This window comes from Lonchura striata, chromosome Z (assembly GCF_046129695.1).
Source record: "Lonchura striata isolate bLonStr1 chromosome Z, bLonStr1.mat, whole genome shotgun sequence".
NCBI classification, from domain to species: domain Eukaryota; kingdom Metazoa; phylum Chordata; class Aves; order Passeriformes; family Estrildidae; genus Lonchura; species Lonchura striata.
The window spans coordinates 61025660-61050974 of record NC_134642.1 but is presented as its reverse complement, the minus strand read 5'-3'; the positions used below and the strand labels follow the sequence as shown (position 1 = coordinate 61050974).

Here is a 25315-nt window from a genome sequence, read left to right as displayed (position 1 = left end):
GAAGCAGGTCCTATGTTGATGCAAGAATATTAAGACAGTATTAGTAATTTCATATCTGGTACCCAGAAGTGAGTTTCCAAAACTTTTTCAAAATGTGAGCCTTTTATTACCTGACTCAGAGAACAAATCTTGGGAACATCCATTTAGAGGATCCTGTTAATCCACTAAATGAACAGGAACTTCTCTTATTGTGGTGCCACAATGAGCAGCTGTAAGATTGAAGTCCAAGGCAAAAACCTATCAGAAGGTGCTCTGGCTTAAAAAAAAAGGTCCTGCTGAAGTCTCTGAGATTCTCTCCCAGGGGAAATAAGCTTGTTTGCCTGGTGAAGTTAAAGGACTGATGGCAAGCAGAGGAGTATTTATTACTGCAATGTGTAAACATGCATGCATATACATATATAGGTATGCAAGATAGGTAGTATTTACTTCTGAGTCTAAATTGACCAAATGTGAAAGAAGCCAACTATGCTGGCAATGCCAAAGGAAAGTTTAAAAATATGTATTAAAAAAAAAAAAAAAGAAAATTAAAAGTAAAATCGAAAGCTCTTTTGCAAGTAAGATGCCGTCTAGCTCATGCAAAAGGCATGCAAGGTTATTTCCAAGTTTAAAAAAAAATCCTTCCTTAAAATACTAGTCTCTAAATTTCTTCTGCAGCACATTGTGGCACCTCCTCAATTTCAAAAAGCAAAATAATGTCCTCTGGGACAGGGGGAGAAAATTTAGTTGATGTTGTTTTCTAAACTGTATCCAAAAATTCATTCCAGACATGAAAAGCAAAAGTTGCCCATACAGTCCAAGTATGAAAAGTGTTTTACTTCAATATTTAATCTTGTAATTGTCTCTTTACATACATATCTCACTATGTCCTTGCCTGTTAAAAAGGTCTTCCTTACTCTCAGAAACATATAGATGGCTCCCAGTGGAGCTTGGGAGGAGACTTTTATATGACTTTTATCAACTATCATATCCACAATGATTTACTGAGATGTGGGAATTCATGTAATTAATCATTTAAGTCTTGTACAGATACCGATTCTGAGCCTACTTTTATAACATGAGCATGAGAGAATGGCATTTTTTCTACTATAATCCCCTACACTGAGGTACCAGTCTTTCTACTGCTTCTTGTTGTAATTTATTTTTGGCTCCCAAGTCAAATCTCATTGAAGCAGAGTTTCTAAAATTTGAGTGTGGAGGGAGACCTCTATATTACTAATTAATGACTAGAATCACCTATTCATTTCTAGTCTTTGGCCTAGTGATCTAAGTCCAGGCAGCAAAATCTCTCTGTAGGCCCAGGATATGTGTATTCAATACAACAGAAAGGTGACTATGCTGATCATCAAGTCCTTTACAACAGATAGCTTTTCTTTTGCTCATTCTCACATTATAGCTGCTCTTATTCTCCTTTTGAGAAGTCATTTGTCGTGAACAACAATCCTTAGATACACACAAATATGAAACATGCTGTCATCAAGCAAACTACATGAGTGAAATCTCCTTGGAATAGAGGCTGGTGGCAGGGTTCCCAATATGGTGAGGGCTGGCAAATTGACTATGTTGGACCACTGCCACAAACACACCACAGCAAGACCTACATACTCACCATGGTAGAGGCAATAGCTGTCTGGCTGGAAGCATGCTCTGTAAACCATTGCCACTCCTTGGAACACCATCTCAGGCCTTAAGAGACACATTTTGTAGTGACAAGGTACACCAGAAGGAATTGAATCAGGCAATGGAATTCATTTTCAAAATAACATCAGGAAGTCTTGGGCAAAGAAATATAGCATTGCATGGATATATCACGTCCCTTATCACTCATGAGCCTCTGGGAAGATTCAGAGGTATAATAGACTGCTGAAGACCATGTTAAGAACATTAGGTAATGGGGCATGGAATCACTGGGATGCAAATTTAACAGAAGCCATTTGGCTGGTATCTGCTGACTGCCTTTGTCCTACTCAAATAAAATCTCTTCACACTGTGGAAGGAGATATGTTCCCTGAAATACCTAAGGGAAGTAGCTGGGGAAGTCAGTATGGGTTTCTCCTAAACTAAGACAAATCCATTGTTCAGATTGTTTTTGCCCAAGGACCTAGGTGTACTTGGTGGGTAATGATTTGGTGGATTATGTGGAAGGATGGAAAGGCATGGTATGTGCCTCAAGAAGATATAATCCTGTAGGAAGAATATTCTGTTGTGTAAACTGTATGTTGCAGGAAGTAAAGTAGCAGGAGTGACATGAACTGATGAAGAATTAATTTTGTGAGGAGCAAGGAGAATGTGATGACAACCCAGTCCAGGCTGGTGTTGGTGCCCAGTGATCAAGTATATCACTTCCCCTGACCACTCATCCTGATGGACTGGAGATCTGGAGGGATGAAGGAAGCCCATGAAACAGAATAATAATAATATTTTTCTGTGAAACAGTAGGGGACAGTAGTTAATGAAAATGTATGTTTGGTAGAGAGATGGTTTAAGGATGTAGTTTAAGTTGTATGTGTGGGTAAGAAGGGGTTCCAGTCATGAGAAATAAATAAAAAGGAATAGTTAGAAGATACATTAATTATGTGGGATCTGAGTGTGACATAAATGGTATGGAATAAGGGGTGGAGATTATATTGAGTCTGGCTGAGCAGGAGCACATTTCCCCTTAACAGCCCCCACGTGCTGCTGCACTTTGCATTGATAATTCGAAAGGTGCTGATAACACACCAGCTGCTGCTCAGCTTTGACTATTGCTGAGCATCAGCACTGTGTCTCCAACATTCAAGGGGGCTGGGGGTGGGCAAGATCCTGGGAGGGGACACAACCAGGCCAGCTGACCCAAACTGACCAAAGCCTTATCCCATGGTATATGATGTCAGCTCAGATACAAAAGTGGAGGGAGGGCAGGAGGAGGAATGGGAGGCATTAGTTATTTTACACTATTTGTCTTCCAGAGTAGCCACTCCACATGCTGAAGCCCTGCTTCCCAGGAAGTGGCTGAGCATCACTCACCAATGGGAAGTAGAGATTGATTTATTTTTCCCTTTGCTTATATACACAGACACAAACTTTCACCTTTTTTTTTGCTTTAGTAAACTGCCTTACCTCAACCTTCAACTTGTTTTCCATATTTTCTCTTCCCTGTTCCACTGGGAAGGGGATTGATAGAACAGCTTGATGGGCAGCTGGTGCTCAGCCAAGGTCAACCCACTATATATACATAAAGAAGGCTGTGAAGAGGTAACCCACAAAGACAGGAGTGCAGATGTGTGGTGATGGCCTGCAGGAACCTTTCCCCAGCAAGGGAGAGGAGTCTGGCAGTAACTATGCAGCCTGGGACACAGGTATGAAGCATTCACCTCCTATGAGGTATTCTACTGTGCCATAAAGAGACAAAATCCTCTGGAACCTTAACAGAGACTCAAAAAGCAACAAAAATACATGTGAGGAAGAGTAGCACTAGGAAGTTTCTCAAAAGCAGATTTTGGATATAGCTCATAATCACATCACCCAGTAATGGACATGTTTTTTCCTAAATTCAGAGTCTAGGGATCTTTGAAATATGGTGCTTCTCAGTGCATATTGCTGAGAGCTATAGTCTCCTGAGCCAAAGAATCTAGAGCAAACAAGACTAACAAAAAATAATCAAAATAAATGTTCAATGTACAATTTTCTAATATGTACCTTACTTATTGTGGTGTCTTTTTCAGTAAAAGACACATCCTTAAATGTTTTAAGTTGTAACAGGCACTTGGGTCTCTGTGAAGTCAAAAGGACTTTGAAAATGCTTTTATGAAATGAAATCTTGACTGTTATGAGCATCTTCTTTTCTGCTTGTAGTTTTTACTTTGTCAGAATATTAGAGCACTTGGTGTTTAGCACATGAAGGTAAGAAATCACTTTTATACATGAGTCTGAAACACACTGTGGTTTCATGAAAGTAAGATTAGTGTGTTAGTAATAATAAATGTGTTATTAATTTTATTATTGCTTTTCACGTAAAACTTTTCTGTTAAGAACATAAACCTGAAATTTCATTTGCTATTATTCCAACTTATCCACATTACAGCCTCTATTTTGTATTTATTAAACACAGTAAAAATCAAGCTGTAGTACAGTGATCACCTACATGGAGTCAATAAAGATCACATTTTGCCATGCATTTTCTGCTACAAATAGTACTATAACAGAGCAATGTCATGTGTCAAAGTATAACAATACTCTTGGTAAGTGATGACTGTCCTTAATACAGTATTTCCAGAAAAATCCCCTGATGACTCAAAATGAGAGAGGAGAAAAAGCTAGGATTCAATGAGGAAATAAAAAAGGTTTAATCAGTTCACCTGCTAGAGTTTCATTGTGGTGTACTCACCTCAATCACCTCAGGTTGGGACATCATGGATGATGGCAGCAAATCAGTGGGGATATCCATGGTAGCTCAAAATGCCCCAGCTGCTTCCTTGCACTGTTCCTCTGTACCAGTAAGCTCTTGGTAGGAACACAGGAGCCCTTCCTCAGACTCTAGTCATACTGATATTTACTCCTAACAGGAAAGAAAAAAACCTGTTGAGAATAACAAGAAAACTGGGTAGGCAGTCAACACCCAAGATCCTGGGCTGCTGCAAAACCAGACCGACTTTGTAAAGCCCCACTTGCTGACATGACCACCTACAATAGATTTGCAGAAGTCTCAAAAGGTATACTGGAATTTGATCCAGAACAGGAAAAAAATTCACTTGACTACACAAACTAAACTCACACAAACTGAAATCAGCAAGAAGGCTAACACATAGACTGCTTTTCTTTTGCAAGGAAATATGGTTACCTACAGAATATTAGAACTGTGTTGACCTTTTTCCCCTGCAACAAAAGGAAAAATAAAATCCCCACAAAAGAATACCAATAGAATTACTTGCTGGAATCCAGGATACATTTATTTCCTCATTTCAGTGATCACATGAACTTTTCTTCTTTGTTAAAAAAAACCAGCTTACATACTATGCCTTATAAATATGACAGCCTTTTATTCCAGTTAGTCACAGATTTGCAGTACATGAATATACCAAACTGTAAAATTTGCTCAGCTGATTCAACAGAATGAAGTTATCTCCATAGTTATCATATTTATCAAGGTCAGTCGAGCTTCTATATATATGTTCTTTTCTTTTCCTACTCTTGCATGCAAAGAAAAGAAACTAACAAGAGGTGGAGGGGGAAACCCCTGTAAATGTCCAAGACAATAATTTCATTTAAAAATTCTAGACTAAGACAACTACTGGCTTTTTCCCTTAGTGAGACCAGACATATACAACACAACCCACAAATTAGTCACCACAGAAAGGATTTTGGAGATACACAGATTGCTGTCTTCATCTTCACTTCCTATTCTGCAACTCATGGCAGAAATCTACTCATGCAAAGTGTAATCAGCATCCAATAAACGTACCAAAAATTACTCCAAAGTTCTGTGGTATTTTTCAAACTGAGGAATGCTATAGTTACACAGACAATGCCAGTAACTTTCCTGGCCATAAGTTTATTTTTTCAACGGCAACACTTAACAAGCCAAGAAAGAACAGATAAGTGCTGTAGGGAAGTTATGCTCCACATGCTTTTATGATTCAGTTATGTCTTTGTTTTTGGTCTTGTTAATTTAAACTCAGCCTTTGCATGCCACCGTGGAAATTATTCCTCCTTCTTAAAAAGCATAATCTTGAAATGCCTGCTTCACATTTCAACACATCCCCACATGCCTTGCGTCACATGTAGCTGTCTCATCTTCCAAGCTTTAGGATCACTTTTTCCATCTTTATATAGCTTTCCAGTGACCCCTATTCTTTCCTACTCAGTTCTTGCTAGTAACCCTTCATTCTTTCCACTCCCTGCTCCAAATTTCTTCTCCTATACTCATGGGGAGAGCAGAAAATGAAGCTGCAGCATATCTCCAAGATTGTCTTCACAAAGTAAAAGAACAAACACAATTTCAGGCTTCCTGTTTTCTTTAAAAAATGAGAGATGAACTAATTTTCTGAAATTCATTCATTTATCTCTGGACAGATGAGGGAAACAGAGAGCATCAGCTTGGAATTCTGACTTAGGGAAGATTCTGAAACTTGACAGTGATTTTCAGTAAAGCTCTACCAGCCTGAAATCCTCAAAAAACATATCTCATCAATGTCTTGTGAGCTATTGCAACTTTAACTTAAATATGATCTCAGAAGACATGTCTTCTCATGATATGCTAAAAGCAGCAGTTTCACTGCATCTACTTTACAACAGTCATTGTTAGTTTATTTTAAAATCTTTTCTCTTAATCCTGAAATGCTGTCACTTTTGGATTATGAAGGTGAGGAAAAAATTGCAACTGAGGCTGACTTTAGAGAATACTGTCTGAACCAAAACCAAAGGTATGCTTTGAATCCTACCCGTCAAACAAAACTGAGAGAAAACAAGCATTTTTACTACAGAGCATCATAGAGAAAAAAAGGAAAAAAAAACACTAAGAAAAAAAGTCTGAAGTCTGTTCAGCATATAGTGTAAAGTACTAATTAATCCCAGATAGACGGGTCCTGTAAACTCATCAGAGAAAACAAAACATTTGAACACCATGTAAAAAAGGTGAGAAAGTAAGAAAAAGATCTCACACAAACATTACACTTCCAGATGTCACATCTGAATTTTTGCCATCTGAAAGTATTAATTTCCATCACTCGCCTCTGGCAGCCTTCACTAAAAAATCCTGCTTGCCATTCATTCATTCATTCATTCAGCTCACAAATAAAAGCATCACCCTACCAGGGCAGCCTTATCAATCACAAAGAAAGATGAATACCACCCAGGGAAGAACAACAGCAATGACTTGTCCTGCCTAGCATTTCATTTTACTACTTGTTGAAGTGATAGGTAGCACAACAGGTGTTTTTCGGCTGTCTCAAGTTGAGATAAGACCAATTTACTGGAAACAAAAAAGCAATGACATAAGAATACAAAGAGAGTAACAGCAACAATAAGTTGCTGTAATGTAAGTATACATAAAGAATGTGATTTATATGCAAAAGTGCTCAAAGACTGACCCTGCCCCTGAGAGAATGAAACACGCATAGACCCTCTGTGCCCATATTTTTCCTCCTGACTTCAAGCCTTGCCTCTTTCTTGGAAGCAAGATTCCCTAACTTCCAGCCCCCTATGATGATGTGCCTGGTATAGAGCAGCCACCTAGACAGGGCTCCAGGCTCTGACGCCTCCCTGCTACTGTGTGAAAATTAACTCTGTCCTGGCCAACAAACAAGCACCATGCACCCCTATTCTATGCCATCTGCATCATGCCCCAATCCTACACCTCACCTTCCAACTTTACACACGTACATATACAGGTACACACAAACACAGATATCATTTCCATAGTCAGTAGCCATCCCTCCAAGATGTTCTCCTGTGTTCATTTAGTCCATGACTGTGGGCTCTGAGGAGCTCAAAACTGGTGTTTCTGGAGCATCCAAACTCATTGTCCTTGGTAGTTAAGTTATGACATATAGTGGCAGCATCATTCAGCAACAAATAAATCAGACTCTTCTTATCCAAAAAGCAAATCCTTTTCAGGTTTTCCCTTCACCATGTTTTTCCTTCACCATGTTTCCCCATCGCTCTGTATTATCCATCAAGTGCACTCAGGGTCCTGAACAAAAACAATCCCATGGATGGGTTTGCCTTTTCTTGAGGCAGCACCAATTCAAATTATCTTCCCTTACACATTTCTCATATTCACTACAGTGACTTTATCCCCTTCCACAGTACATGGAGGTTTGAACTGGGCAGGGCCAGCTCAAAGAGTAGAACCTCTAATAGAAGAGCCTCTAGTGTTAAGTAACCAGGAGGCCTACACTAAATGTAGATCCCTATGTTTGAAGGTCCCACTATCCATTGCTTTCAATGTGGCTTTTAACAGTCCATTGCACTGCTCAATTTTCACAGAGACCGGTGCATGATAGGGATTATGACAAACCCACTCAATTGCATGCTCTCTGAGCCAGGTGTCTATTTTTGAAATGAGTCCTGTTGTCAGACTCAGTTCTCTGGGGGTTACCATGTCTCTGTAGGACCTGCTTTTCAAGGCCCAGGATGATGTTACAGGCTGTAGCATGAGGCACAGAGTAGGCCTCCAGTCATCCCGTGGTGTCTTCCACCATGGTGAGCACGTAGCGCTTGCCTTGGCGTGTCTGGGGCAGTGTGATGTAGTCAATCTGCCAGGCCTCCCCATAGCTGTACTTGGACCACCGCCCACCATACCATAGGGGCTTCACTCTCTTGGCCTGTTTGATGGCAGCACACAGCCCACAGTCATGGATAACTTGGGAGGCACTGCCATGGTTAGAGCCGCCCATCTGCTGTTGCAATGTTCTTCACAAGCCTGACTCTTGGGTGCATGTGCATCTACAGCATACACTTTTATAGCAACTCCTCCATCCAAGCAGAGATGTCTTGACACAATTCAGAAGCCCAGATGTGTTTCCCTCTCTGCTGCCAACTGTCTTTTTTCCATCGTTCCAGCCATCCCCACAGAGCATTTGCCACCATCCATGAGTCAGTGCAGAGATAGAGCCTCAGCCACTTCTCTCATTCAGCGATATCCAAAGCCAGCTGGATGGCTTTAAGCTCTGCAACCTGACATGATCCAACTTTTCCATCAACAGGTTTGCAACTTGCCACACACAACTCCATAGAGCAGCTTTTAATTTTTGACATAGCCTTAAGATATGGCACAAACTGTCAGTAAAGAGAGAACATAGCTGATAATATGGTATGGTCTCCTCAGCACATCACCATTACCACCTCCTCCTCCACTTTTGATGATGATCTGAAATTTTTGCTTTTGTACCAGTCCATGATTACTTCAGGTGATTTGGATTTCTTATATGATCTTGCTGTGTAATCAAGCTGTTAAAACCAGGTGGAGCAGTGCTCTTTATCTCTTCCATGACTCACCCCTGATAGCTCTCTCTGAGGGATATCTTCTGCTAATGGGCCATTGAACTCACTGCATGAGTCATAAAATTACATCATCCCATCATCCCTTTCTGAGATGCTCTGCCCAGGGGAAGGAGCCAAGCATTCCTACCTGGACATAATCTGGGGTGTGGAATACCAGAGCATCTACCACTGGATTCCCAGAGTTCAAGAGCTCCACAACCACCACTGGAGAGGGACAAGACTCTACTCAGGATCACCACTTCAACAGAACCACAATCCACCATTCAACTGGACTGCTACCACCAGTGTCAGGTTGTATTCTGACTCTGTCAATTTAAGCCGTGTTTTCTGCCTTTATTTCAATTTTCCTATTAAATTGCAGTTCTGGCTTGGAATCTCTCAGTGGTTCACTATCAAACTGGTACAACTACCAACCAAATGCACAAGTTACACCTCTTCTTACAGCACATTCAACACCTCCATCATCCCAGTGAAGACCAGTTCTACAGATATGTCCACCCCTAAAGCCTTCCTGTCTGCTATTTCTAATCACTGGCCAGACTGCTTGAAAAAACAACAGAGTTATAGCTTCTTGCCATTTGGAAGCTCTTCATAAGAATGAATAAATTCACTGTGAAAATGGATTTGTGAAGTATTGCTGAGGGGTCGTGGAAGTCTAGAAGGGGAGTGCCAAAAACAAGGGACAAGCTCACCATGTTTCCTGTGCTTGCTGCACCATAAACTCCCCTGGAAACAGTCCCTGCCAGTAGAGACAGACATTTCTTTAGTCTAACTTCACTTTCTAGAAAAATAGAATGGAATTTGCTAATATATGAAAAGGTTCAGACACAATAGGAAATCTCTACCTTGCAAATACTGAAATAAAAGCAAAACAAAACCAAAACCCATAGTAAAACATACCTGACTCTGCCATTTCCCAGTATCAAAAGTGGGATACTTTTGGTATTAGTTACAAAAAGTTACAAAATTAACAAAAGTTACTATCAGCCCTAAGAAATTGGCAAGATTTTTAAGTTTAAGACTTAAAAGACAGACTGAATGTACAACAAAATTGAGCTTATTAACAAATAAGTTTCTGCAGAAGAATCTGATATACTCACAGGAAACAATGCTGCTGTTGGACTAGCATGCTGTATAGGGGCAAAAGCTCTTACATATGCACTGAAGACAGGCAGTAATTACACAGAATAAAAGATGCTTATATAAATAATACCTCATCCCCAAAACATAGTGAATATATTTACCCAAACCACAACTGGCAATCAATTTATATTTATAAACATTTTTCCATCAAATCCCTGTCTCTGTGGAGGAATCCCCCTAGGGACCTACCTAGTAATTTCTTTGTGGTTGTCAGTAATTAATTCACTTTTACATTAAATGTAAATTCCTTTCAGATATTGTTTAAGAGATCAGAATTTTCTTTCCCTGTCTGAGAACATTAATCCAACAGCATCAATGTCTATCCAGGTCACTTCTGCTCACAAAACTCCTGTTGTTGAAGTATTGCACTGTTTGAGCACATACATAGCCAGCACAATTATTAAAAATTATCGTTTTCCAACCTGAAACAATAAATACACAACAGAGAAACTGGCTAAACAAAATATCGTTGAGGCATGAAAGGGAGGGAAGGAGAGGGAAAGAGACCTGCAACAAGAATAATTTAATGTTTTAAATATTTCATTGTCATTAAAAAATAATTTTTAAAATTGTGCTTTGTGGAGGGGTTTTTTATTTGTTTGTTTATTTTTCTTGTTTTTCTGTGGGTTTTTGTGTGTACAAGTGTGTGTTTTTGTAGGATTTTTTTTTTTTGTTTTCAGCAATCTGAGCACTTAAGACTTCAGCAACCAGAAAAACAGGACAAAAAACACTTCCAGTTACACATCAAACCCAATCACTGAACATGTCAAAACAGGCAATGCCTACACCACTGCTATCACTTTGGAATGATAATGTCCTAAACAATTGTCTTGTTAGTGATTCAGTGATATAACAAATAGTCAGAGATTTATTTCTGCTATGGTTCCACATAAGTTATACATCTACTTTTGAGTTGGTATGATGCCTGATTTGATTGCAATTTGTCAACCAAAGCATACATTCAGCTATAATATTAAGTGCAACCACCTCTTTAGCCATGAACAGAATTAAAAGCAGGACAGGAGCATGCTTAGCTGTCTATCAGCTTGCAGATTGCTCTACTGAAGCAACATCAGCTGGCCAGAACACTCAGCTTTTATTTAAGCAAATCAAAATGAAATAACAGACATCACCTTGGAAAATTTAACTTCAAGATGCCCAGGTACCTGAAAAGCATGTGACAAAAATACGCAAACCAAAACAAACACAAGAGCTCACTTAAAGATCAAACTAAAATGCAGAAGTCCCAAAGTGTATTACTAACCAGAAAAAAAGAAAAAAAAAATGAAACTCATGTTTCCTATCTTTTCTTTTGCGTTCCACCAAATCACACCTGTATACCTCAAAGATTTTCAGACTTTCTAAAAGCTTCTGCAGGGAAGTTTGCAACTTCCTGGGGCTAAAAGAGACCTCCAGTTTCCATTACCTCAGTCTTTACTTTCAAAATACAGCTGTTAGCCTTTCTTAGGTAAGGAAAAAAGATGAAGAATTCAGTAGTGATGAGGCTAGAAATTTATTTCCATACAAATTTTAAAAACTGCCCTTAAATTCAGTAGGACTTTTCCACAACACAAGGTTCCACAGAGGATCACAAATAATCCATTTGCATTCACAGTGCAGTCTGTGCTTCAAACAAGAAAAAAAAATAATCACGTCATTCAAACCATGTTGAATAGAAGCTCTGTGGCTAATCTGGGGAAGATCATTGTTCTGGCCTCAATAATGTGAGTACTACAAGATTCCTGCTAAAGCTTACCATGACAGAATAGAGCCTGCAAGTTCAGCAAAGATGCCCAAGTGGAGCTTCCTTAACCAAAATAGTTCCACAAACTCTGTAGACGGAATGTGGTGTGAAACTGTCCTCTTTCCCCTCTGTAAGATTAGGGAAATGACCTGTCACCTTAATCATTTATCACACAGTGAATTAATTTACAACAACAACAAAAAAATAGTACCATCACGCAGTTGAACTCCCTCAGAGAAATCATCTGCTGCTCATGAACAACGTGGTTCAGCAAAGATCCTTTACAGTGACCCCACCAGGGCAAGGTTAGAGAGAGAGCCTGCCCATATCCCCAAATAAAAGCAGAAGAGCAATATGAATGTATAAAAGGACAGAAACCTCTCTTCACAGATTTTCAATGAAAATAACCAAACAAACAAGTAGATAGTATAATATCCTTAAGCCTTTACCTTGCAGGGTAGTCTTTTCTATATGCCACTCTAATTTGCCTCATACCCCTTCTGAGAATAACAAAAGCATACTGACCCTAGTCATGCACTGGGTTCCACTTAAGGGCAGACAACTCAAGAGACTGCAATTAAATTACACATCTACCTTTCTCCTTTACATGCTCTGAGGTTCTGGCCTAGAAAGGACCTCCAGATGATAAGTGAGTAGATTATTCTCAAAATTACAAGCTGTTCATTCTTTCAGGAACTGTTTTTGTCTTGGAGTTGTGTATTTTCTTATTTTGGGATTTTGGAGAGAAAAGAAAATGTCACACTTTATTAAGTGACAGAAAACATACTTTGAAAGGACAAACCCATAGAATTTGGCATTGTAACATGTGAAGTCGTGAACACACTAACCCTAAGTCATGTCAGTTATGATACAAACTGGACTCACATCAGCAGCAGTTAATCTATCAAGTTTCTCTGCATACTGATGAAAAAAAATTTACTAAAATAAAGAAAAAAAAAAACAAAAGAGAAACACTTTTAATTTTCTATTAACATCTCAATTTTTTTTTTTTTTTGCTAGAACTGTCATGACTCTCAAAAACTTAATCATACTCCTTTTCCTTGCTAAACACAGGATACCTTTTTCTCTGCTACAGATTGAGGCACTTAATCTCATTTGCAGACAGACAAAATTTCCACTTATTTTATGTAGTTGTCCTTTTCCAGAATCCTTTCCATACTTCCCTGACCTAGGTCAGTTTGCACCATCCTCTGCAATTCTCTCACTTGCTAAACCTCCTTTCCTGATTATTTCCATATTGTATCTATTCCACACCCATCTCTTGGGGAGCATTTTGTTGCTGTTTTTTAAACCCAGAACGATACCTCATCTTCTCTTGGAGCCTTGTACTTGTCTGAAAAGCAGAGCTTTGTCTGAAAACTCAAAAAAAGTCATGCAGACATGGCTTCCTCATTTTCCTGCAGTTTGCCCTTTAAAGCCAACACATCAGTCTGCCTTCCCATTACTATTCAGCACCTCTAGAATTATTTCGGTCATTATCTAGCTTCTTCTAATGACTTACATAAGTGTTTGCCTGTTAGGAATTGCTTAGAGATGATTCTTTCTTTGCCACTCATTGAAGCTGGAGAATTTCTTCCCACCCTCTGGGGAAAAGAATGAACATCTGCCTCAATGCAAGGGATGCTGGCTGGTAGATGCATATCTCCTGGGACTTATTAAGAGCTTCTTCAGCACAATGAACAGGTCAGTGTAAAATAATCACACCAAACACACAGACGCACAAAAATTGATCTAAAACATCTCTGCTAGCCACAGAACCATCTTCAAGAAACAACTTACAGCAGCAGCTCCATAATGTTTTTTTAATTAGTAAATACTGGAACAGTAATATATCCCTGAACGTGAATTTTTAATTTTTGCATTTCAAGCAACTTAAAGAACTAAAAAGATTTCAGAGTAATAATTCATGCAATCATCTGATTTCAACATTTTCTTACTACTTTAAACTTCTAGAATCACAAGAAAATAAAGAGTTAAAATACACCTAGACACCAACTCCAGGAAAATAATGCTAAACTGCTCAGGCTTATGTAAACAAGTCACAACAATATGGATGGTCTCTCATAGCACAATCACAATGAAGCTGCTGTCATGTGACTATTTTCTAAATATACACTTTCATCATACTGACATCTATAATACCAAATACTCCTCAAAGAAGTAATTTCAAAGCAGTTTATGAAACTCTTTTAAAATTGTTTATTTCTTCTGACAGACATGAAATTTGTAGTTAATGAAGAGGAGAAAAGTTCAAAGTAACTATAGATAGCTCATCGTTTAAGATACATTATTAGCTGTTGCCAGCAGTGTGTACACATGTGTGTATAAAAGAAAGTATGGTACGTTTTTGTCCTCTTCTGTTTCTTCTGTTATTAAAAAAGAAAAGAAATAAAAAGAGGAGAGAAAAAGAGTGTCGGATCAAGGAGCTGCTCATTAAAATTATTCTGAACTCTGGAATTGCAAGGGTTGTGGACAGAATTTTGCTCCAAAAATATTCTCATTATTGTTTTGCTTAGTAATTAAAACAATTAAAGAAGATAATAGTGGGCAAAGGATTTTGTATCAACTTTATTAATGGCAGAGCTGCAGGGATAGAGTGTGCCCTCAGCGAATTTGCAGATGACATCAAGTTCAGTGGTGCTGTTGACACACCTGAAGGTCAGGATATGATCCAGAGAGACCTGGACAAGTTTGAGAAGTGAGCCCATGGAAATCTCATGAGATTTAACATGACCAGGAACAAGGTGCTACACCTGGGTCAGAACACTTCCAGTATCAACACAGGCTGGGGGATGAATGGATCGAGAGCCCTGCTTGAAGACTGGGGGGTGCTGGTGGGTGAGAGGCTGAACGTGACCCAGCCACGAGCACTCCCAGACCAGAAAGCCAAACGTGTCCTGGGCTGCATCCAAAGCAGTGTGGACAGCAGGGGATGGAGGGGATTCTCCTGTGAGCAGATCCCCCTGTGATCTGCTCTGGTGAGAGTCCAACTGGAACCCTGCATCCAGCTCTGGGGTTCCAGCACAGGCAAAACATGGACCTGTTAGACTGAGTCCAGAGGAGATGTTTAGAGGGATGGAGCACCTCTCCTATAGGAAAAGTCCGAGGGAATTGGGATTGTTCAGCTGGGAAGAGAGATGGCTGCAGGGTGACCTAATTACAGCTACCAGGACCTGAAAGGAGACTTCAAGAAAGAGAGGGACTTTTTACAAGACCATTTAGAGACAGGAGGAGGGAGGATGAATTCAAACTGAAAGAGAGTAAATTTAGATTATATATTAGGAAGAAATCTTTACTGTGAAGGTGGTGAGGCACTAGCACAGATTGCCCAGGAAAGGTGTGGATGCCCCATCCCTGGAAATATTTAAGGTCAGGCTGGATGGGGCTTTGAGCAACCCGGTCTAGGGGAAGTGCCCTGTCCATGGCAGGGGGTGTGGAACTGGATGTGCTTTATGGTCTCTTCCAAGTCATAATATGACTATGATTCTAGTGAGGTATAAATCACCATATCAGAAATAGGGATGCTTTTCTCCAAACTATCACTCCTTAGCAGAAAAAGTACAAGAACTTAATCTTCTCAACAACTTACAAAAACAATTTTAATATTTGTTTCCAAGAAGAAATAACAAAGCAATTAAAATTCAACACTTCTATGGATCAGCAACAGAGACTCCATTTGTAAACTCCACCTTTTGTTTCAAACTCAGAAAACTAGTAATAGGCTGGCACTCTTTCGAAACAAGTTTGTATTTAAACATTCAGGAAATATCCTTTTGCTAGATTAAAAAAAAACAGCTGGATGATAACAAAATGTCACAATTCTCTAAGCAGCTTTGAGGGGGCCAGCCTTAAAACGAATACTTCCTTTTTACCCCACATCCACAAAACAGATGTTCAATCTTCAGGCAGAATATAAACCACCACAAAATACAATAATCTGGAAATGCTGAAGCCAAGGAAGTTCACAATTAAGTATGCCAAACTCCAAATCACAAATTACAAAGGCACCACCTCAGTATAGATCTGCATGCGCCATGACCAATGATACACAAACAGGAGTTTAATTTAGTTTATCTGAAATAGAAATTTGCCAACTATTACCCCCACTCACAACAATACATTTAAGATTGTAAGGCAGTAGCTTAACATGGTTCAGGCTACCACCAATGCAGACACTGGAACTATTTATCAATCCCTCAAACCAGAAATAACAGTCATTCTCCTTCAGAAATATTTATGCATTGGTTCAACTGACTGTTCTCCATACACTTTCTGCAGTACTGTATTTTGCAAAGTTAACCTGAATTAAGTTTGAAATAACTTGGAATTAACAATAAGGAAGAATTATTTTAATGACAGGATTTAAATTCCCTATTCTCACGTCACTGCTCTTTCCCAAGGCCACAAACAAACTTATCTGATGGACAGCAGTGACCCAGAAATAAGATCTTACCTTTGATCTTGTCAAAATGGAGTAGCTCAAGACAACAAAAATCCCGATGTTGACAAATGAAAGGGAATTACTTATTGTCCATCATGCAACTATCTGGTGTGCTGAGAACAATACACTCAATTTGTGAATCCCTTCTGTAAAATTGGGGCTGGTTAATAGTTCCTTGGCAGAGGTCAACAGGGCTTCCTAGTCTTCACAGTCTGCATCATGGTCCCTACTGTCTACAGTATGCCAACTCAACTGGTTGGACTTTTTGTGGGATAGTTTTTATGACTGACCAAGAAACGCACTCTGCAAAATACCCTGGCAGCAGCAGCAGGCTTTGTCAGGGATGTTTAGTAGAGAACTGCAGCAGAGTACTGGGTTTTGGCCTTGGGTAGCTTATGCTGATCTTTCTATAAATTCAAGATTTATAAATGCAAAGCACTACTGAAATATATCCTCAAAGCAGAGATATGAAGAAAACAACAAGATTTCATCACCTTTCCCTCTGACCCTTCTTTTTTCAATTATCAAGTGGAGTTTAAAGCAACTTAGGCTGCTGCTTATCTGAACAAGCAGGTAAATACAGAGGATTAGCTCACAGCTTGACTAATTCACTTTAAGAATTGACTTGGATTAACTCTGAGTTGTGTTTAGCAGACAGGCTCTTAGTGCATGCAAGAGGTCACATGAATTAAGTAGGCTGTTGTAAATTCACACCATGCTTCGGCGATTATTCAGCTTCTCTGACTAGGTCCTCAATACATACGATGCCCAACAGAAGCAACAAATATCCAATCAGAATATTTGGGAGATGCCACAAATTCAAGTGAAAACAGAAAGCCAGGAGGCAGAATGGAACTGATGTAAAAACAGAACAAAATCAAAAAACCCTATCTTCTAACACATATGATGACAGAAAGGCTAGTGTCCAAGCACTATCTCATCATTTTTTAGATAAACTCCTTTTGCACATCTTTTAAGGAGTAGGAAAGGCAAAAAAACAATCCTATTGGACAAAAGCACAACTCCATATCAATGGACTATTCTTAAATAAAAAAGAAAATAAGAACTAACTAGCAGTTTGCCTCTGGCTCTTCCATTGGAACTTGGTGCACATTAGCATGGGTACAAACTTTAAACACATACACACTTCAAAGTCTTCTTCAGACAGTCTTGTAACAAAAGCATAAGCCATAAAGCATTTCTTGGGAACCACTAAGACTTTTTTTTTGTGACCACACAAATAAACTAAGAAGTTCAAGGGATTCAGGCCGCAAAAGGAGAACGTACTGAAATCCACCCACAAACCAGACTTTTTAGGCATCCCACAATTGCACACACCAGCTGTGTCCATGACACCAAAGCTTGAGGCCCATGCAATGCTATTCTCATCCCTGACACAGCCCACTTAGGCATGCTGGGTCTGATTTTCAGCCTCCCACTACTGAGTGGACTCTCCTAGGTCAGCCAAACTTATACTCCCCTCTCAGGAGATCCCACCTGGAGTACTGCATCCAGCTCTGGATCTCTGAATAAAAGAAAGAGTGCAGAGAGTGCCATAGAAATTATCAGAAGCCTGAAGCAGCTCTCTTATGAAGACAGGCTGAGAGAGTGGGGTTGTTCAACCTGGAGAAGTCAAGTTTTCTGGGACGGCCTTATGGCACCTTCCAGTATCTAAAGAGGGCTTATAAAAAAAAGCTGGAAAGGGACATGAGTATGTAGTGATAGGACAGGGGGTAATTGACCCAGAAAGATGGTATATATCGATTCATATTAGGAATAAATTATTTAGTGTGAGAGCAATGAGACACTGGAACAGGTTGCCCAGAGAAGTTGTGGATACCTCAATCCCAGGAACTCTTCAAAATTATGCTGCACAGCTCTTTGAGCAACCTGGTCTAGTGGAAAGTCTGTCTGTAGCAGAGGCTTGGGACCTAGCTGATCCTTTGGGTCCCCACCAACTCAAATCCTTCTATAATTCTATACAAAAATGCACTATAGCATGCTGGCAGAACTGACAGTGTTTTGGAGTAACCCAACGCCTACTACTTGGTTCGTAGTTGGCGTTGGGTTCAGTCTTCAGTCTTGAAGCAGCTTTCTTCCAAGAATACTCCACTTAACCCAACAGCAACACTTCCAGGCAAGAAGGAAGAGTAAAGCACCACAACTTACCAAATCCTCAAAATTTTCCACTGCAGCAATACTGGCACCCCCCTCTAGTGGAGACACAGCTTATACAAGCAGATGACACTTGCAGGGTCTTGCTAAGAAACCACAAGGGGAATAAACTGAGCACAGAATGACTTCTGGCACAATTGCAATAGGCAGATGCATGGCAAGTCCACATTCGGGTTTCTTACCAACTAAGAAATGTCACCTCATCTTGGGAGCTCCAAGAAAAGTCAGTATTTCGCCCCCTTCTCCTTTCTCTCATGATGCAAAAGGAGCAGGGTGTGGCTTTTTTGCCAAAGCTGTTCCTACATTTTTGTGCCACTTTCTGAGGGAAAAAGTAACTGTTTTCAGTTACCTTTACCAAATTATATCAAAGACAGATCCCCTCCTAATATTCATAGCATATTAGGAACAATTTAGAAAGAAGAACTGAAAAAGCTGTAAACAAGACTCTCAAACAGAACTTGGTTATAAAAATCTGTGCAACTGATGGCAAGAAACTGTGGGAAAGACATTGGAGATGGAAATATGCAGGGTCATATTATTATTAGGCATATATTTTTTAAGACATTTATGTTTTCTACAGTCATGTAATTCCCTCCTATCATCAGATTGTCATCAGCTTGCACATCTCCCCCTGATTTTTTTTCCTCTAGGCTGAACCTCCTAGGATGCTTTTGCATGTGAAACTTAAGCAATCCAAAGCAGGAAACAGAAACACTGTACTTCTTGGAGAAGCAGGCATTAACCTATGCTACTCCTATCAACTGCAAAATTGAGTAATTCTAAAGACCCATTTTTAGTCCATTCATTAATACCAGGATTGTTCTGATTATAGTAATACCCTGAAGTCTCAGCAATTTTCAGTCCCACTAGCAGAGACTTTTGAAATAGGACACTGTAACTACTGTAAACAAGAAGATAAAAGACATGGGGAGCAAATACTAATTCAGAAAAGTCTTCTTTTGTTTGCAAAGCTTTTGGACAGGGAAATACACTGCTCTGAGGTAAAGTTTTCAGTAGTTCCATCAAAATATTTAGGAGGAGCAAAGCAATCCTGATATGTTGCTTGCTACACTGGGACAGTTCTCAAAGCCCCTTGCAGAAGCCATGCCCACGGCAGCACAAAGATACCTGGCTCATTTCCACAGAATTGCTCTCCACGTGTGACACATTTGTGGGAGGAACAGAAAGGAAAAGGAAAGACAGAAAGACCAATAAACTCGATAGACATTTATAACGGTATCTTTCAAGAACAATTCACATTCAAGATGTGAATGCTAGGTACCTATCCACACATCCTTTTCCCTGAAGTGGTTAGTTTCACTGTGGTATCTCAGGAAAACAATTTGTGAATTCCATTTCCTTGGCAAGAGGAATGAAGAGGCAATGACTACTGATGCACTGGACTTGTGTCTGCAGGAATGTAACAACAAACAAGGATACATGTGGATAGAAACAGCTGAAAAACCCAATGAATTCTTTACTGAAAGCACAGGCTTTGCTCCTCAACCAAATCTAATGCTTATGTAGATGATTAACATCTGTTCAAACACTACTCCAAGTATACCCCAGTGTCACTGTGGCACACAGGACATCATGCACTTACTAGTAGTGGGGGTCATCCTGACAAGACAGAAATTCCTGGAGACATCATCAGACGGACGCAGGGACTGTTCAGGCTATTCTCCTGTACTAAAAATTTGCCAGTACAACACACAACACTTTAGCAGGGCTGTGTACACATTTGCAGACACCTTCCAAGTGCAATAGTCACTGAGATGCAACACAGTAGCAATACAGACCTTGCTGCACTGTACTCTCCTTTGGGATTGACAAGCTTATCATTATCAGTCTGAATTTATGCTTCTCTAACATTCCCCTACCAATTTCCCAAATGCTTTTTACTTCAATAATTAGTTTTATATATTCAAAGTTAGCATGCAACTACAGAAACGTGCCAAAAAGTTTACTCCTATAAGCACAACCTTAGCCAAATTTTCCCTTTACATCCTACATTACAGCTGCACTACCTCATGAAATGCTTTCCACTGTAACTCATAAGAAGATTGTCTGTGGAGACTGGATCAGTAGTTTTACAAGATATGTACAATCACCGAAAACACACTTGTCACAGCAGGCATTGAAACAACTCAATTATGCACAAAAGTGCACAAATTACTTATATTAGCTGGAGTATCAATGAAAGAGCTCAGAAGTGTCCAGATAGAACATCAAGCACACATACACACTGCCATCCTTTGCTGCTTCATATCTTCAATACTTCATATTGGTTACAAGTAACTGCAAAAATGGTTAGTAACGCAACCATGAAACCTTAAAAGCTCCAGCACTCAAGAAGTGACACCACTGTTGCAGTAAGTGCAAAAAAAAAACAGTAACCACAAGAAAACCTATCCCACCAAGAGAATCAGTGAGCACCTAATGCAGGCACACACAAAAAAATACTGACCATAATAATGACCACCACAGTCCCTCCAGTGCAAAGCAACACGTAGGGGCAAGATGACCATTTCCTGACACTGTCATTGGGTTGAGGTACCAACCTGCAGTCCTCCTCCGAGGTCTCCTGCCACCAGCCATCCAACTGGCAGGAGCTGCAGCTGTGCCACGCTGATGATTTGCCTGTCCTTGATCCCAAGCAGCAGGAGGGTAGGGATGCTCACCACCCACTGGGCCTCTGTGCTGTGAGCTGAAGGGACAGTGAAAGTTGCACTGGTGGCACCCACAGAGCCTTCCACCCCTCCTTCAGCCCTTCCACCTCACTAGATGCCAGCAAAGCTAATTCAGAATGGAGCAGCAAACAAACTTGAGTTTTCTTCTGCACAAGCACCCTGGCTGTGGACACCCACATCCTGGCTGGGTGAGGCATGCTGTCCTTCACACATTGCAGTTATAAAATGCTACCCCAGCTCCCTTGATCTAACAACCACAACAGGTCAAAACCAGACTGCACTATCAAAGACTAAACATTTAGTGAAATCCAGTGGCTACATCCCCTTTATCAAAACCCCTTCACAGTAGACAAAATAACAATTGCCACATTTGAAAGCTATGTAGCTATGAAAGCTTGAGAGTTTATCAGTCTTTCTCCTTTCCTACAAACACCAACCTGAAGTATTACCACCTTAAATACAGGTATGACTTGTACAGCATCTCTCTTCTCTGCTTGGATCCCAGTAAGTTTTTGCTAGAATTCATGTTCAGCTCACTGCTATTAAATAATCACCCACTTACTCAAAAAAGATACAAATTTCTGTATGCTGTAAAGATTCAATACCCATCCAACATTTATCGCTGTAGCCAAATTCTTCTTAATAAAAAATGGATATTACTTTAGCTATATGTTTCCACCCAGGGTGAAAATAATCATCCTCAAATGGCAAAAAAAATCTTCTAAGAAAAATGTCTGCTCCCATAAATAATGTACCAGCACAATTTCATATGTGCCATACACACCCTAAAAAAGTGGAGAGGACGGAGGGAAAGGGGCTTGCAATGAAAAAGAGTATGTATTTCCTTTGCCAGACTTTTACCCCTCTTACAATCTCCAGCATTCTGTACAGAAAGATCTTGCCTTTGATGTCAATCCAATGCTTTCAAGCTTGCTCCTGCAAGCACTGCAATATGCAATACATTTTCTAGCTGGCAAAGAAATGGATGTACTGCATTAAGTGCCTGTGAAATCCATCCTACCCCAAGGTCACTGTGACATGTAAATTCTTACAGAAAAGCCAGAATGGTCTGTAATATGGCAACATGAGGACCACACCAAACAGAATTATCATACATGATTAACAAACTCATAGACATTATTTTCAGCAGTTTAAAATATCCACTTCAGGAGGTGTTGGCCTCTTAGTCACAGCAGAAGCAAAACCAGAAAGATAAAAAGATAATATTGGTCTCTCATATTTATCACCTTTGTATTTTTAAAAAGCAAAATGAGAGGACCTCTGAATTTTATCTAGAGTATATCACATGAAAGAAAAAAAAAAAAAAAAAAAAAGAGGTTCCAATGCCTTTCAAGTTAAAGAAATCTAAAATAAATCCAAAAATATTTCTCCTTCTAAAAGAGATCCAGACTCCCCACTTTTGCAATTTAAGGCATTTCTTGTGCCACTGATCTACACCACCTACCATCATTTCAGCAGCAGACCACATTGCAATGTATGAGTGGTAAACAGTAAGGCACAATGTTTTGCTCCCTTTTCTCCAGCAGCCAGGCATCACAAAGTCCACCAGAACAAATCTTCAAGGAACTTAAAAAGAAAAACACTTTACCCACCCCAGGCCAGAACCCTGTCCAGGCTATTTATCCTGGGAGTGGCTTGAGGAGGAGGGATGTGGTTCTCCCTCTGGCTGTGCTGCTGCCAGGGGCAGGCATGCCTTACCCAGACTGCTTGAACCACAGCAGCCCCACAAGTCTGTGGCTGTTTTTGCCTGCCAGAAGCAAAGCGAGAAGATTCACTTTCTTTTTAAGAAGAAATACTTCTTTACTTCTGGAGTAAAGGCACCAATGAACTCTTCTTTATGTGCACTAACCTAACTACCTACAGTATCTGGGTCAAGAAGGATCCAGATCCAGTAGGAAATCAAGACAGAACCAAAAAACATGGTACACAAACTATTCCAGGCTGTGCCTATCAAGAAATTCTGGACACTATGCACTAATGCAAGCTAGGCTATTGCTCCTTTGTAGAGAAATATAATGCCTTAACCACCTCAAAGATGTTTGTCAAGAGCTTATAAGAGAAATGTCATGGTCATGGAGTTGCCATGTGAGATGGGGACACACATATACTACCAAAACCAGCACCAATACATAGGCTCTTTTCTTTTCTGGTGCTCAATGTTGCATAAATAGAAACAGTGTTTTGACAATTAGAGACAGCAGTCATTAAAAAATGAAAACTGATCCTAGAGTACAACCTTCATCCAAACAATTACCAAGATTTTGCAGGCCAGGTGTGCTGTTAATCAGCTTGGGAGTATGGAAAGCATGCCAGGCAGTCAAGAAACACCAGTGGAGGAGAGAAGGAGAGATCTGGGTACACAAAGACAAGCACTTCTCAGAATTCTCCCCTATTTTCAACAAAAACCTAACCAAGGTAGTAGACATACAGATGTTCACTGTCATTTGTACCAGTATATCAATGAAAGTCAAGTATGCACAGGCAATGCTGCTATGTGTTTCAAAGAAACTAAGCTTGAAATATAAATTAAGAAAGCCAAAATTCAAGTTCCCTGATATGTAAGTAGAACAGCAGCTCTCATTTCCTTGACAGAACTTTCTTCTGCCCTGGGAATAATTTTCTATTTCTGTCAGAGCAACCCATCAACCTTGCACCTGATCCAAAGTCATTCAGTGCCAATACAGGTTTGCCATTGACATTTATGGGCCATGGATGAAACCTGAAGCTTCTGCTTGAGCTGTGAAGACAAACACGTGGGGGATAAAATGAAGTGTGTAAGTTCAGCCCTAATGCAGCATTGTTGAGGAGTGCCACATCTCCACAGTATCACCTACACATCAGATGCTATATAACCACTGTCAATTGAAGCCATTACTGTCTCAAGTCACTCATGATCAAGCATTTCTAGAAATTAGCATTCTCCCTTGAAATTATTAGAACTCCTAAGGCAACAAATGAGGACCACACTGAAATTGAAAGCAATCTTAAAGGCAAGGACATGAGAAGATGGAAAAAGAAAAGACACTTTGTTTTCTCGAAAGTTGGTTTTCTTTTCACTCTACTAAACTGATAGAAAAAATAATACAGACTATTGTGAAAGATGAAGCAGTGAAATGCACAACATAAAAAGAACTAATCCAATAACTAAAGATGCTGGAGGGAGCAAATATCGATTGCTCTATTTTTCTTTACCCTGGCATTATGTGTAGCAGGAGCACTTCAAATATCTCAATTAGATGGATTTAAGCTGAATTTAAGTGTCCCTTAAATTACATGCACTTTTCTTTCTGAAAGAGAGGAAATTTCATTTATGTAGCAAATTCTAATTTTGTGATGGAAACAACAGTGAAAAGGACAACTGCCACACAGTACTGGTTACCACTCTCAAATTCTTTCACATATCCTTGAGCATTATCAAGACCATAAGCAATGTCTTGTGAAGAGATTCCCCACTCAGCCCTGATGGCAAAAGAGCTGCATTCAATTTTCTCTGCGTCAATACGACAAAAAAAGCCAGATACACAGCAACACTGCTCAGTAAGTGCTGGCAGGTCACCACCTAGAGGTGCTCAAAGCCAGCTCTTCTGACATCTGGAGAAGCCAGCTCACCTCTTAGAGTGCTCAAACTGCTGGGTATTCAAAGGGAAGATGGTGGTGGTCTCCCAAAGGAATAAAGTGCTCAGAAAAATTACTTGCCTTTTGATCTAAATCTCTGAATATGAGACAAAGCAAGCTCAATATGGATAGGCCACTGACAACCAGTTAACTATCCATTAACGTGTTATTAAGGGCTCATTACAGAGATATCAAAATGAATCCCATATAAGTACAAAGCAGAGCAAAACACTTTCTTCAACAACCAGGATTCCCCAAATAGTTCAACTGTGTGACACTATAAGACCAAGTTAAAGACATATTTTTAATTTTCCCATTTTTAAGCAGAGAAGGAATTATATTTTAGTAACAGTCTTCCAGAGCTACTGATGAAAACCACATGACCATAAAGTATTTTTGCTCACAGTGATAAGATTGTCTGTTACTTACACGTGGAGTTCACATATTAAAGCTGGGTACACAGTGTAGCATTACTTTAATTTTGCA

At 39.8% G+C, this 25315-nt stretch overlaps 1 protein-coding gene across 2 annotated transcripts in view; it reads right to left on the bottom strand.

Annotated features, from left to right (window-relative positions):
* LPAR1 (lysophosphatidic acid receptor 1) overlaps window positions 1–25315 on the bottom strand; it is a 67678-nt gene that overhangs the window by 40279 nt on the left and 2084 nt on the right. For both annotated transcript variants that reach the window (XM_077790314.1, XM_021525009.2), the window contains one exon: window positions 4364–4534. In XM_077790314.1, coding sequence (XP_077646440.1) covers window positions 4364–4423 — 60 coding nt within the window. In that variant the 5' untranslated portion in view covers window positions 4424–4534. The remainder of the gene's footprint in view (window positions 1–4363; window positions 4535–25315) is intronic.